Source organism: Psittacula echo, assembly GCF_963264785.1.
Source record: "Psittacula echo genome assembly, chromosome: 4".
Lineage (NCBI taxonomy): Eukaryota > Metazoa > Chordata > Aves > Psittaciformes > Psittacidae > Psittacula > Psittacula echo.
Window position 1 is genome coordinate 73,852,565 of NC_137738.1, and position 15,424 is coordinate 73,867,988.

Sequence of the window (15,424 nt, forward strand, 5' to 3'; positions counted from 1 at the left end):
GGATCGCTCTCGCGCTCGCTCGCGCTCGCTGACGGCGGCGGCGGCAGCAGCAGCAGCGGCGGCGTTGGCGGCGGGTCGGTGTGAGTTGTTTCCTCCTCCTGCCCGTGGGTTGAATGGTGGAGCCGACACTCTTCCTGGTGAACGAACAGTGACAGCTATCGGGCGGGCGGGCGCGTTTCGCTGGGACCCGACGCTGCCGCGGGAGCGCGGCCCGAGCCTCCCTCCCCCCCATACCCCCCCCTCCCCTCCCCGGTTTTCGCCTCGCCATGTCCGGGGACGGCGGCAGCAGGCACACGGCGGAGCTGCGAGCGGGTGAGTGAGTGCCGCGGTAGCCACCGTGCAGGGCGGCGGGAGCCGGAGAGGGTCGGCGGGGAGGGGGAAGAAAGAAAAGCCCGCGGGGAAGGGGCGAGCTGCAGCCCTCACCGCCTCTCCTCTACCCGCAGAGCTGTACTTCCTCATCGCTCGCTTTTTGGAGGACGGACCCTGCCAGCAAGCGGCTCAGGTAGGGATGGAGGGATGGAGGGAGGGATGGATGGCGCCGCCGGGCCTGGCGGGGAGGGGGCGGCCGGGCAGGCCAGCGGATCAGGCGCTTCTTTTCCCCTATTTTCTTCGTTTTAAAATCCATCTCCCTTTTCTCAATACATCCCCTTATCCCTTTTGTTGCTGTAGGTCCTGATCCGAGAAGTGGCGGAGAAAGAGGTAAGCGGCGCCGCGCACCCGGCTCTCGCCCCGCCTGCGGCCTCCCTCCCCCTTCCTTCTCTTTCCCTTTTCCCCCGCCCCATCCCGGGGCCCTGCCGATGCCGGGGGGCTGCTCGGGGGAGGGGAGCCGCTCACGGGGCGTCCTCTCTGCCCTCCCCTAGCTGCTGCCCAAGCGGACCGACTGGACGGGCAAGGAGCATCCCCGTAGCTACGAGAACCTGGTAAGCAGCCGGCGCGGCGGGCGAAGTTGGGTGGATTTTCTTTTCCCCTCACTCTCCCTGAGCAGCCCTAGGAAAAAATTGAATTTCCCGCAAAAAGAAAATTACAACTTAAAAAAAAAACCCGAAAAACCAAACTTGAGAGATTTTTTTAAATTTTATTTTTTTAACATAATCTCATCCTCGTCCTTCCCATTCCGCCCCCCCCACCCCGGGGGCAGCCGCGGGGATCCCGCCGGTGCCGCCTGCTCGGGGTAAATAACAACAAGCACCCAAGCCCCGGCGCGGCCTCGCCGGCTGCAAACAGAGGTACGTCATGGACGCGGCGCGGGCGGGCGAGAGCGAGCGGCGCGGGGCGGGGCCAGCGCCGGCAGCGGATGGCCGAAGCCGCGCCGCCGGCAGGAGGGGGCGCTCTCCTCCGCATAGCACAGCGCTGCGCCGCGCCGCACGCACCCACAATGGCTCCGCGGTGAGGCAGCGGAAGAGATCGGGACCCGGGCCGCTGTGCTGAGGGGCGCTTTATACCCCTTCGCCGTGCTGTTCACAGGTTGGGATCGACACGGCGGTTTGGGCTTGGTGTGGCCTTCCTGGTGCGGTGTGTGCCTGTGTGTTGTGTCGCTTTGCAGTTTGTGTACGATGTATCTGGTGTGTAGGAATAACTGATTCACAGGTTCACATCACAAACTTAAGTGACTTCAGTGGTGTCGTCGTTCACCCCACACCTCCCCCTTTTTTTTTTATTTTCACCTAATTCCCCGTGTGTGCTTTTCATCACGGGTGCGCATCAGTGATTTGAAAGTGTTGTCTGTGTGGGTGGTATAGCTCTTGCTAGCTGAGAGGGGCCTGGATATATTTTTCTTTAATATACTATGAACTGCAATATTTGGGGAAACGGCAATTAAGATGTCTGGATTGTGTCTGTTAGCAACTTGTTGCTGGTATTGTTTTTGTTACAGGTGCGCTGTTGTGTAATTTAGTCTCTGGATTTCTGAATAAGATTCCAGAGGAAAATTGAGCCTTGCTTGTAATATGCGTCAAAGCAAGATTTCCCTTTGGGCTTTCTGGTTGCTTATGGCAGTTCTGAGCTCCAGTACTTCTGAGACTTAGACCAGAGAACTTTTGAGCTCACACAAAAGGAGACAGAGTGGTTCCCATCTGTAATGCAGCCAGTAAATACTACTAGCATATACATTATCTTAGTTATATTATTAATGTTACAGTATGACTCATAGGTATTTATTACAGTTGGAACAGGTTTATTTACTGCATTAGTTTTCTCTGGAGCAGGAGGTAGATTGGCCCAGGCACTTTAATGCATGTGTTGTGGAAGAATTGATAGCAGCTGACGTGTTGAAAACAGATTCATACATACCAATAGTTTTCAATTTTCCTGAAATCAGCCATCATCAAGAAATTCAACTGTGAATTTCAGAGTGCTGATACTTTTGCATTATGTATTGTGTTTACCTACCTATTTGTAAGGTCATGTTATTTATTTCAAGTAGTAGTCAGAAGTTGGTTGGCAAAACTTCCCATGATTCCATGATTCTTTCTCTTTTTTTCCAATAAACTATGAAGAATTGCAGGTGTACTCTTAGTGTAGAATGGATTTGTGTTTCTTCTGCATAGGCAGAATACGAAAGGATGTGACAAAAGAGAAAGTGAGGAAAAAGGCATTTTGAAGTTTGAAGTAAGAAGACTTGATGAGAAATAAGTTCATTCAGACCTTTATTTCCAAGAAACATGCCATGTTTGTTGGAATGTTCATATATAGTTGTAATAGATATGTAATGAGATAAGATGTACTTGTCAAAATTTGGACTTGATCCTGGGTACAGATATCAGGCGGTGTGATGCTGCCAAGTACCTTTCTCTTTTCACAGTCTTCAGTTCCTAACAAAGTTTCCTTAGACTTCCAGATAGACATTTATATGCCCTTTCCTACTTTGTCCCTACCTACATGTTGGGAGAGGAGGGAAAGAAACTGGTTACTTTCTTCTTGGTGCTTTTCTCCATCCTCTCTCTGCTGTTACTTCGGTTGTCAAAGATACATGAACTTTGTATTACTTTACATTTTAGGCTTGTGAAAGCTGTCATGGAAGTGTATTTGCAGTGTGGCAGTTACATTTCATACAAAAGAAATGTTTTTCACGATGTCTTGTTTCATTAAACAAAAAATTTGCTTATTTCAAACCAAGGAATCTGTTGATAGAGGGTGACGATAAGCCAATCTTCTGTTTCTACATTTTTATTATCCTTTTATTACTATTTAAATCTTTTTCCCAGCTTTAAGATGCTGCCTCTTTTTTCTGGAGACAGCATTTTTGTCATGTTTTGGTACCGCTTCTCAGACTTGAAAGCCTTCAGCTTTCACTAAACTTCATTGAAGGAGCTGAAGGGAGAAAAGCTAAGAAATAAAAATACCAGTAAATGTAGTGTTGGATGTCTGAATTTTGTTCTTGAAGGGAATAAAAGTTCTGTGTAACAGGGGTGGAATTTAATCCCAAGCTCTGTCTTATTGCTTGCAAAGTCATGTCTTTTATTGTACATCTATTAAGGTGCATATCTTTTAAAAGGAGGATGTTGTTCCTGGTTCTGTCCTTGTTTTGAAAACATTTAGTTAGGAATTCTTATTAGAACTAATTTTCTGTTATTAGACTAAAATTCACAGCATTAGATACTTCATTTCTGTTGCTTAATTTATGCAAATAATGTTAAATCCCATGCAATTTTTATTTTGTAAATTGCTTTCATTTTTCTGTTTGGTCAGTGAAAGTAAATGTTTCATCATCTTATAAGCTAACACCATGCTGTGCGTCCTTGTAATGCTACAGGAAAATGTGTTCAGAAATGCTATTATAATACAGTTTACATTTTGAAGTAATCTTTCTTGAAATCAGAAGTATACTATTTCTTTAGTATACTTTTCTACAGCCACCATTTGTCATATATATAAACCGCTTGAATCTCCCTTTGAGAGTGTGGTCTCATTTCAGAGCACCCGTCTCATTTTTGTGTGTCAGTATTAAGATTTCTATTTGTGTGATAACCACTTTCAGAGAACTGAGTACATGGGTGCGTCAGTCTCAGTCTGTGTGTACCAAGGTTGGTGGGACTCTCCAGCAACAGATCTCAGGATGTTTTGCATTCTCTTGCATTAGTTGAGACTTTTTAATAGTAAGCCAGCTGTTTTTGTCTTCTTTTTGAAAGACTGAGGATTTCTCATGATGTGGAACAAAAATCGAGGAGTTTTAGGAGTTAACAGCTCACTTCAGGAGAACAAGGCAGCCCTGCGAATTCTTTATAGATTGTGGTTAAAGATGTTGTTTAAGTGTTGTGTGGTTAGGCTTTAAAGCACCTTTGCTAGGGCCTTGACACATGCACGAGCTGTGCATCATCATTTGACTCCAGGGTAATTGTTTTTTCACCTTGCAGTTTCAATGTGCGTGTAGCTGCTCTAATTGTACACTGCAGATGAAAGCTGTGCATCTCTGCTGCATCCTTTGTGTGGATACAAGTGCTCATCCCAGTGTGCGGTTAGTCAGATAAGGGAGCTGAACTGTCTGAAAAATGCACAGTAAAAAAAATAGTTTTTGGGTGGTTCAGCTCTCCTCTTGCATGCAGCAATGTGCGTGCTACCAGCACATTAAGGGATGTGATAGGGCTGCACCTGGAGGGCTTTGGTGCCGTATGTTGGTGTTGCTCTTTTTGGGAGCAGAGTGGACTTTAGATGGGTGAATGTTAAGATTCACAGCAACAATTTAAAGCTACCATAGAGGCTGACTGGATTTTTTTGTTTGTTGTTGTTTTTTGAGGGGACGATTGTGTTTGGGTTTTTTTATTATTATTATTATTTTAAAGATCTTCTAGGTTATAAGCATCATACTGTGTATGAACTCACTTTTTCTTATTCAAAATATTAATGTAACTGTCATTTTCAGTGTTGAATTAGTATTTTGTTCATGGTGGTGGTGGTTGAGGGGAGAGAAATAGGAAGGCAGTGTGACAGGCTTAGGAGGTGTAGTATGCCTTGTTCTCAGGAATGGAACAGTTTATTACTATTTTGCTCACATTTGTCCTTTTCTCTTTCCCTGCACACAATTATTGAATGTGACTCAAAGTGGAAATGACAAAATGGCTATTTTCAGGCCATTCCACTGTTTGTTCTTTTTGGTTATGCAAAGGTATGTGAAGTTACAAAGTATTTGTGGGATTGGGACACTAAGTCCGTTACACAAACAATGAAATACAGTGCCTAAACCACTTTTACCCAACATAGTAAAAGTCTTTTAGGCAACATTGTGGTTACTGTTTAATAATTCTGCTTCTTAATAAGTAACCAGATAACAAGTGTTTTTTTTCCTTCAGGAAATGTGCAGTAAAGGTATTCAAAGGCATGGGGAGCAAAAATAACACTTTCATTGAATCAGATAGCTGTGTCATCATCTCGTTTCTGTTATTAACAGTATTTTGGGGAGAGTATATTCAGTGCTTTGGAAGGTGGTCTGAGAGACTGGAGGTAAGAAAACCCATTGTGATCCATGGCTGTGTTTTTGGTCTTATTGTCAGTGCTTCTGTTGGACATACATCAACTTAAATGATTTCCTTTTAGTTCTAAAAGACAAACATTTCTGTTCTACAGATTATTCACTTACCTGGGAAATTTAGGTGATGTTAGAGCCTCTCTGTTCAAACTGTTACATTTTGATGAGGAGGAACTGTTCATTGTGCAAAATACCACACGTTTGTTTGTTCCATGGATAACCAAGAGGATTAGCTAAGTGATCTGCTTTGTGTTAGTTCTTTCAAACTGAAACTAAGGAACATTGATGAGAGATGGGATAAAGAGGTATATCAAGTTTCTAAAGTGTAACTTTTATTAAAATAACAAACAAAACAACCAAAACCGCACAAACCCCACAAATGCATGAGTTTAAGATGGGCAAAAGGTGCACGTAATCTAACAGTAATAAGCATAGGTGAATATCTTATTTCATAAGACTGAAAATACTGCTATTGTTCATACCTTCTCATGTGGTAAATAGCAAGCTTGCTGCAGTGTGTTTATACTAAGATTTTTTATCTGCTCTGGCCTCGCATCTATTAAAAGTGTTAAATAGTTGGAAAAAATTGTATGTTCTTGCTATGGCTGGTTTCATGCAAGTCTCATACAGAATCACAGAATGATTTGGGTTGGATGGGACTTTAAAGATCATCCAGGTCCACCCGCCTCCCATGGGCAGGAACACCTTCCACTAGACCAGGTTGCTCAAAGCCCCATCCAACCTGGCCTTGAGCACTGCCAGGGATGGGGCAGCCTGTGCCAGTTCCTCACCACTCTCACAGGAAAGAATTTCTTCCTAATATCTAATCTAAATCTACCCTCCTTCAGTTTAAAGCCATTCCCCCTTGTCCTGTCACTACATGCCCGTGTAAAAAGTCCTTCTGCTTTCTTGTAGACTCCCTTTAGGTATTGGAAAACTGTTACTTAATTAGAGGAAAAAGTAATGTCACATTAAAATAATAGTCGTTGCTTTAGGAAATAGTGGTGAAGTATCCATATACTTTTAGCTCAAAGATAATTAGAAAGTACCAGAGAAATAAATTTACTTTGGGGGAAATGGCTAATTCTCCAAATCTCCTCTCCCTGTTTGTTGCTCTGCCCCTGCAGCCCCTGCAAAGGAAAGAAAGAAAAGAGAATCCTTCAGGGAAAAGTAATTGCACTTCATTGCAATTCCTAATTTTAAAGTGATAAGGCACTTGCTACTGGTACAGGGTACTCTATTAGATTGATGGTTTGATATAGTACAACAATTACTGTAATTCAATTGGAGCTTGTTTTGGGTAATACGTTACATAGCAGAATAGTTAAGCCAGGATAGCTGCTGATATTGGGAAGATGGAGCTCTTGCATCTTGAAATGTAGGTAGCTGACTGACTCTGGATTTTGTTGTTAAATGTCCTTGTTTGGAAATGTGTTTTTCTGAAATATATTTACAGTCTGACTTGTAGTAAAGCATGTTAATTGTTAGCTTGGGGAGGGGGGGAAACTCCCAACAGCAATACATCTGAGAACGTTTCTGTATGCTTTGTGCTTAGAGCAGAATCCAGAATAGGGTCATTTTTAACTTGATGCCTAAAAAATAACTGCATTATGTATTACAAATTTAACTAAAGAGTCTAGGTCAAATCATCATTCTGTTCATGCATTCACGGTGATTCTGGTGCTGAATTATTCTGCAGAGTCATGCAAAATGAAAATACAAGCACTTAGGTCTGTTTCAAAGATAATAAAGATTTGAATGTTTGTCCGAATAGCTGTGGAGCTGCGTTTTGTGTATTCCCATGCTGTTTGTTTGGAATAAGTAAAGTTGGGGGTGGTAGGTGAAGGGTGAAGTTGAAGATAATGCTTCTGTTTGTTTTCTAGAAAATATTGTGCTTGAGATCTGTATTTTTTTTTTGTACTTGCTAACAGAATTCTGTTTTTTTTAATGTTTTAGAAATGTTACTTGTCTTATGTGAAAAGTCTATTCAGACAAAACCGGCTCTTTATTATACTTACAAAAGCATATGTTCTGTGCATTTCTGTTGGAAGAAAGAGCAGAACTAAATGTTGCAGATAGCCTAATAGGAGGAGGAAAGAAATCAGCTAGAATTTCAGCAAGGTGGGATTGGCACAGGAAAAAAAAAGAACAACGCTGGTGCTGTTTGACATCACAGTTTTTGGCATAGAATTTTAGAATTCCTGTTTGTAGAGTCCAGTTCTCACTTTTTCTTCAGAGCTGTTTGAATTTTAAATACTTGTACATCTGTTATTTTTTTCGTTTTGCTTTTACTTTCTCTTCTTGGTATTACAGATTGATATCAAGACAAATTTCCATCATTCTGTTGCGTTTTCAAAAGCTTTCCTGTTTCTGACAAAGCTCGTAAAGTGTCCTTTTAAAAAATAATTTTATTTCTTTTGTCACTGAAATCTGATTTGAAAGTATTCTTGACAAGAGTTGGTTTTCTTTGTTACTTGTTTCAGGAAAAGGACTCAGGGTGATGGATATATTTAACGTTGATTCTTGCTTCTTTTTACAGTTTGTCAGGGCAAGAATTGTCTCCTGATAGGCTGTACTTTAGAAAAATGCAAATAATTTTAGCTTTCAGGCTGCTCTGTTTAATGTATTAAATAAAAGACTTCCTTACCTTGTCCTTTCTTTAGTCGTTGCTGTAACATTGTGGTTCTCTTCTGCAATTTCTTTAGTTTTGTTTTCCCTTTCTCAGAAGGGAGGAATCAGGATTAAGGTGAATTCCTGTTATACACTTCCTTTATTTGTGACTTCTACTGTAATGCTGATAGTCACACATACAAATTGTCACTGCAACAGGCTTCCTAGAGAGGTGGTTGCTGCTCCAAGCCTGTCAGTGTTGGAGGCATTTGGACAATGTGCTTAATACCATGCTTTAGGTTTTAGTGAGCTCTGAGGTAGGCAGTTGGACTAGATGATTGCTGTAGGTCTCTTTCAACTGGAAATATTCTATTAATATTTTTAAAAGAACTTCTTGTTGTTGTTTTGTATTTTTTTCTGATGGAGAAGTACTACACTGGAGTAAACTTACTTAATAGCCTGTTTTTAATGAATATTTAATTTCCACTGTTTATTTTGTTAAAATGAGAAAATGGGAAAGAAGAAAGTCCAAATAAACCCATAACAAAATAAGAGGGGTTTTCCTTAGTGGATTTTACAGTGAAATGAAGCTTATATTTTTATTATTAAAATAAAGTTGTATAAACTTTCTGGAACTGAGAAGTGTTTAGATGGCCAGTGTCACTCTGGGGTTTTTTAAGGGTACAGCTCACTTAGTATTGTTGAATCAGTTTGTTAATGAGCTGGTTGCAGATGCTGCTTAGTAGCAGTATTTGGACAAATGCTGTGCAGAAGCATCATAAAACTACTGCGTAATTTGGTATAAATAGCTGTTTTGACACAAATGGACTTACATGAGGAGAGACTATAGTGTGGGTGTAAGGTATAGATTAAAATCTTTAATAAGCATGATCAGGAGTAATGCAAATAGATCTCCCTTTCCGAAACATTTCCTTTAAAAACTGCATGAGGAATTGAGCCTACCTCATTTTTGTTAAAATAAAAAATGAACACATGGCTTATGACAAATCATGAGAAGTATGACTCAAGATGTCAGCTAGCCGTAGTTTTGGAATGTGTCAAAGCTGATTTGCTTAATTTACTTTAGATTTTGTGTATTTGTGAGGATGTGTAAAATGAAAGGGTTTTGTACAGTGACAACTGAATTGCATATGTAGTTCTAATACTTGTGGTGAAACAAAAAATAATTCAATAATTATTAATCTTGGAGAGACAAGTTCAGGTTCTGCAGACGTGAAGTCTGTTTTCAGGTAGAATTATACAAAGGGCAGTATTTAAGTTTTTATGCTCTTTTTGGTAGTAAAGGAGGAGAACAAAAGCTAAGGAAATTAATCAGGTTGTTGGTGACAGAAAGGTACATAGTTTTGTCACCTCTTACAGCTGTTCTAATATTTTAGGGCTCTCAAGCATGTATTTTGACTGATTCCTCCTGTAACTAGGAAAAAACCTCAGGTTCTCTTTACATCTTACTGATGAAAATGAATTGGAATAGCAAGTTCTGAACCGAGTAGATAATTTTTTGCCACCCTTCTAATGATGTTGAATTTAGGCATTTTGAAAAGTTGATCTGTACAATCAACTGTAACTTGATTTTAAAAAATATTTTATATATATTTATATATATTATATATAATATATATTTATTATATTTTTATATATATAAAAATATTTTTTTTTTTAATAAGAGGCTTTTTCTTTTTTTAAATGACTTGCAAGATTCTTGCAAGTTAACCTTTAGGGAGTCAAATTCTGGCAGCTTGCAAGGCCTTCTACAAATGTAACATAATTCATGGAAGGGAAGCCCTGCTTTCCTGGAAGCATCTAAACATTTGCCTGCCGATGGGAAGTAGTGAATGAGTTCCTTGTTTTGCTTTGCTTGTCCTGCAGCTTTTGCTTTACCTGTTAAACTGTCTTTATCTCAACCCACAGGTTTTCTTTCTTTTACCCTTATGATTTTTCTCCCCCACCACACTGAGGGGGAGTGAACAAGCAGCTGTGTGGGGCTGAGCTGCCGGTTGGGTTGAAACACGGCAGGAGCAAAAGAGAAAAATTCACATCCTTCACTAGAAGGTTGTGTTGGTGGTGGTGGTAATTACTGGTGTAAGCAAGGCTTTTCCAGAGTCTCGTTTTCAGACATCAGCACTCTTTATGTTAACAAAATGCTGGAGTACATGAAGCGATTGTAGTGTGTCAGCAAGAAAGGAGCACATTTGTTGAGGATGTGGTAAATTCGTGTTAATTAGGTGTAATATAGAAGCATCATTCTGCCTAAAATGTCAGTCAAGGCCTTCTCTAGTTGCAGAGTAACAAAACATCACAAGCTTTAACTGCAGTGCCTTTTTTTTTTCCCTTGTTTCTGCAAAGTAAAGCTGTGAAGATGTATTTCAGGCTGTGTGAAGGATAAAACTGCTACGCACTAGATCCTGTACAAGAACTGAAGAAAACTTGAGTTTCTACCCTCCCTCCTAATTTTATTATTTTAAATTGCTTTGTTATTGTCTAAGCTGGCAATAGCTTACGCGTTTTAAAAATGCTGTTTCTTAACCAAGAGCTTTATAATAGGATTGTACTGTTGACACATTTGAAGCTTTTTTCCCTTTCTATATAAGATGGTCTTCTGATCTAGAATTATAGTAGTTCAAAAGAGTGAACTGTTTTTTTTCTGGTCAGTCATTATACTCGTTCAGCACTGCTGTAAGAGAAGCTCTTTTGCTTATAATAAGAGCTTGTTTTGATACTGTGCAATTGAAAACAATGAGCAGTTGCCAAACTGGTCGTATTTGTAGCCTAATAGAGGATCATGCATACCAATTTTAAAATTAAATTGCTTAAGCCATCATTTTCAGGATTAAAAAAATAAAATCCAGTTGTGAAGCTTCAACAAAATCTTGTCACTTCGGTAGGTTGAGGGAGGATGTTTTTGAATTGTCTTCTACAAAGCAGCGTTATTTATTTGTGGATCTTCCTTGTGGATCTTCCAAGAATTCTGTAAATAGAACCGTAGAGTGGTGTTGCTGTCCTTACAGTCCTTGTCTCATCTTTATCTTAGAATAACTCAAATTGACCAGATCGCGATTTAAATATAATATTGAATATATATACTTTACATTTTGTACTGTGATTATAAAGGAGCTTGTTAGTCTATGATCAACTGTGCCTTAAAGTCAGAAAGTAGAAAATACCAACAGTTCTCTGTGCAAAGTGGCATGTATTGAATAGAAGAAGTAATTAGGACCAGCTGGAATGAATTAATGCACTTAAAGGTCATTATTTGTTTTTATCCTTAATATACTGTGATTTTTTTTTTTTTTTTTTGTGAATTTGTGTAACAATCTGGAAAAAAAAAATCGGTAATTCTGCAAAAATACTGGGTTCTTTAGCAGATGTTTTGTTTGCTCTTTCATAAATAGGTGAAATATTACAGACATTTGGCACCTGACCACTTGCTTCAAATATGCCATCGACTTGGACCTCTTCTAGAGCAAGAAATTCCCCAAAGTGTCCCTGGAGTGCAGACGTTATTAGGAGCTGGCAGACAGTCTTTGCTTCGTACAAACAAAAGTATGAAAAATTGATGAGAATTTTGAGAGTTCTTGATATTTCATGCCTCTTCTGAATTTTTGCATGAAAAAGTGCTTGCCTACATTTTGTTTGTGTAACTTTTTTTAAAACAGGTTGCAAACATGTTGTGTGGAAGGGATCTGCTCTTGCTGCGCTACATTGTGGGAGGCCTCCAGAGTCCCCTGTAAATTATGGCAGTCCACCTAGTATAGGTAAGTCAATTTTATTCTGCCATTGCCATTACCTAACTCCAGGTTGATTGATTATTGCAAGGGCAAGAGCTAAGTAGTAGTGCTGTGTGTATTTGACCTTGTTTGTGTTATGTACCTTACATTTAGTATCCTTTTTATTTAGATGTTTGTCATATTTGCCAGTTTGTACGTGGGGAAAAAAACGGCTATTGTAAGTTAATACACTAGTTCTGCTCTGAAGCTAATTTTGTCTTTGAAGTATGAAGTGGAATAAAATATATTTCAGCAGTGAATGCATGCGAATAAAACTTTTTCTTAAAGATGTAGGAAAGCTGTCAGTAGATAAATAATTAGTAGTATATAACAACTTAAAACCAGGAGAGTGTGGTCTGCACCCATTGTTGGGAAGACTGAGTAGTGTAGACTGGTAATGCTTTTATTTGGAAAGATTTGAGTGTCTTGTAGAAGTTATTCTTTCTGCTCTTTGGTCCATTCAGTAATTTTGTAGCCGTGCTTTAATTTGCTGTGCTGTATCATGAAACATGCATGTGCCGTCTGTACAGCTGAAAAACTGTAATTTTTTTCAAATAAAAAAACCTGAAAAATTCTTTATTTTTTTTTTCTTAGTTATTTTTAAGCTTTCATATGGTCATTAAAACATATTTTAGTTTTCAACCTCTTAACAGAAAAATGGGTGGTTTTTTGTGTTGCTAGAAGAATTGAGTTGTGATATTTTAGGAAATTGTCATCCTTTTAATTTTGTCATGAATAGGAAAGTGTGCAAAATTACTTTTGTCTTTTCATCCTTTTCTCCTGATGTCCAGGGAAGGGGGAATGACTAAGACCAAATTATCAGTGTGGATTATACAAAAGCAGTAGTGGTTTATACCAAACCAGTAGTTACAGATAGATGTGCAATGTGCATGACAGTGGGCAAAAACTATCCAATTGATTGGTGTCTGATCAGGTGCAGCTGCTACAAAGGTTTCAGTCTTGGAAAGAAAGAGAAGGCTGAGTATATATTGGGAAACTAATGAGTACCAATGTACAGATATATAGCTAGGTGCTTTTTGGAACAGAGGCATATTTAACATGGTAACTTGCTGTTACATTTTTTTTCAATCTCTGAACTAGTTTCAGAGGCTATGGGTAGCCTGTAAGTTTTCCATTAATTAGGGCATATATATATAAACACATAAAATATATGACTGAGCTTAATTTTTGCTGTTTCTATTATTTCTAATGAAGTCAAATCTCAGAATGCATACCATTATGATTTACCCAGAGAATTAGTTCAAAAATATGATACAGCTGAGAAGCTTTGACTTGGTCAGGTGTCAAAAGTAATTGGTTGTCTTAGTAGCTCTTTCATTTTAAAGCACAAGTTGGATGCTTTCAGTGGTATTTCTGTAGATGCTGGGAATATAGGAAGAAAACATGGTTTTGCTGGGTGTTTAGAGCTGAGTTTTCAGAATCTCATCAGTTAGTATGTGTGTTGGTCAGAGGTAGTTCACTTAAATACTCATGTAGCACCTGCATCCATTTAATGTGGTTTTGTTTAGAGCTGCTGTTTTGGTATTTATGTAGAGAGTTGTTTCTATGTCATGCTCGAGGTGTGGGGGAGAAAATGCTTGTTACTGAATAGAAGAATTCCCCTTTTGAGTGGCTGTGCATTGGCTTGAATTGTAAACTGACTAATTGTAAACTGACCAATTGTAAACTTGGAAAATCTTGGGCTAGATTAGTGGCTATTTCTGCAAGGTGACTGGAGGCCTGTGCTTTTTAATAGCTAAGATTTCTGTAGTGGTTGCCTTACCCTATGCCTCCAACATGCCTCCTATGCCTATGCTTTACTCCAGCATTTTAAAGTATTTTGGAGAAATCAGAATGGAAGAGGAGGAGTGTTTAGCACTGTACTGTAGCTTGCTCCCTGGTATATAGTTTTTAAAGGGAAAAAGATCAGCGTATGAAATCCATGGCAGCTGGAGTTCAAAGAATGTTGTGGAGCTGCTGTGGTAATAGAATTAAATGTTAAGAATAATAATGTCCAGACCCTCTTTGGGGAAGAACAAGTAAGGCTTTCTAAATAAGTGTTACTGAACCTTCTGCAGAACATTGAATATTTGCAAAATTACAGTTATTTCAGCATATCAATTTATTCATGACCAGTGATTTCCTTTTCCAAACATTGAGATAAGTGCTGGTAACTGAATGTTTTCAGCTGTGAAATACATTCTGATTTTTTGGATGTGTGGTTCAGAACTCTGTGTTAAAGCATTTGATTTTGATTTGTCCTATCCTAGTCTGATCCTCTCAATGAAATCATGAACTGCAACGACACTTCTTTTATAAATTGAACTATAAAATTCTGTTTCCTTAAGTAATTTCCTGTTTTCCATATGGAAGCCTGTATTTTACGTGTTTGTCCAGCAACAACAGCAACAAAAAAAAAAAGGAACCTATTATTCTTCAGGCTGTATGTATTTCAGGTGGAGAACCCGCTAGTGTTTGAGGAATAGAAAACATACTGAAGTCTTTGTCTTGGGCAGGAAAACTTGATTTGCATTTCAACAAATATACTGAAATACTCGTTTGTTTGCTAGCGTGATGAATCCATGCAATTATGATGCTATTAGGGTAGTCTGTAGAATTAAATTCTTGTGTATGTTGTGCCAGCAACCTTGTAGCTGGTTTATATGCAATTAAAATACAGATATGTTATTCTCCAGAAAACTACAGAATATCTGTAGAACATAATGAAGAGAAACAAAGCTTGAATATGGAATAATCTTTGTCCAGTTCCTATTACCACTCTGTGGTGCAGATCTCTGTTTCTGGAAATATAGTAAGTAACTTCAAGCCTAAAAGCTAACCTAAGAGTACTTCATGTAACTTTATTACTGTTAATTAAAGTAAAAAAATCTAAAAGACCCATCTTGTGTTAAAGGATCTGTGTAAAAGTGACATTTTGTTACACATTTGGTCAAGTCTAAAGTAAATTATACTAAATTACTTTTGTTGTGCAAGAAGGAATGAGCTATAGAAGTCTTAAGGAATTTACACCTTGAGTAAAATATGAATTGAAAAAATATATCGTGAAAGCAAAGGATTGAAGTCAGGGAACAGTTTGGAAATGTTTTTGATTGTATAACTTTCATTTGTTTTTACCTTACGCCTTTTGAAACACCTCAGATTCTGCCTGTATGAATTAGAAAGGTTGGCAGTTAACTTTTATTGGGTGAATTAATACTATATATAAAGTTTTAGATGTGTAGAGCATTTTTTTGTTTTCATAAATGCTTCAGTGCAAAGTCAGTATACCCCCATGAAATGCCCAGAGACAGGCTCTGGCTTGATCAAATTGCTGGCTTACCCACTTTCATTGGTTGACAATGATGTATAAGCCAGGAAAGCTGGAGTACTGCGTACAGTTTAGAAGTTGAGTAGAAAAATGGCAGGAAGTTAGAAGTCAATTTAAGCTGTTTTTTTTTGACCTTGGACATCTTTACAGAAGAAAGGGGAGAGAAACCTCAACAACCTAAAATTGAGTGTTTGATCAATTTAGTCTTACTAGCCTGGAGAGTGAAAGGAGTCCGGGTGT

General features: G+C 39.0%; 1 protein-coding gene across 5 annotated transcripts in view; it reads left to right on the plus strand.

The window, feature by feature from the left end:
* The first annotated feature begins 183 nt into the window (after positions 1-183).
* The window catches only part of PHIP (PHIP subunit of CUL4-Ring ligase complex), a 110,082-nt gene continuing 94,841 nt past the window's right edge, over positions 184-15,424 (plus strand). For all 5 annotated transcript variants that reach the window (XM_080615136.1, XM_080615137.1, XM_080615138.1 and 2 more), the window contains exons 1-6: positions 184-312; positions 444-502; positions 670-699; positions 861-920; positions 11,482-11,632; positions 11,746-11,844. In XM_080615136.1, the coding sequence (XP_080471262.1) occupies positions 267-312; positions 444-502; positions 670-699; positions 861-920; positions 11,482-11,632; positions 11,746-11,844 (445 nt within the window). In that variant the 5' untranslated portion in view covers positions 184-266. The remainder of the gene's footprint in view (positions 313-443; positions 503-669; positions 700-860; positions 921-11,481; positions 11,633-11,745; positions 11,845-15,424) is intronic.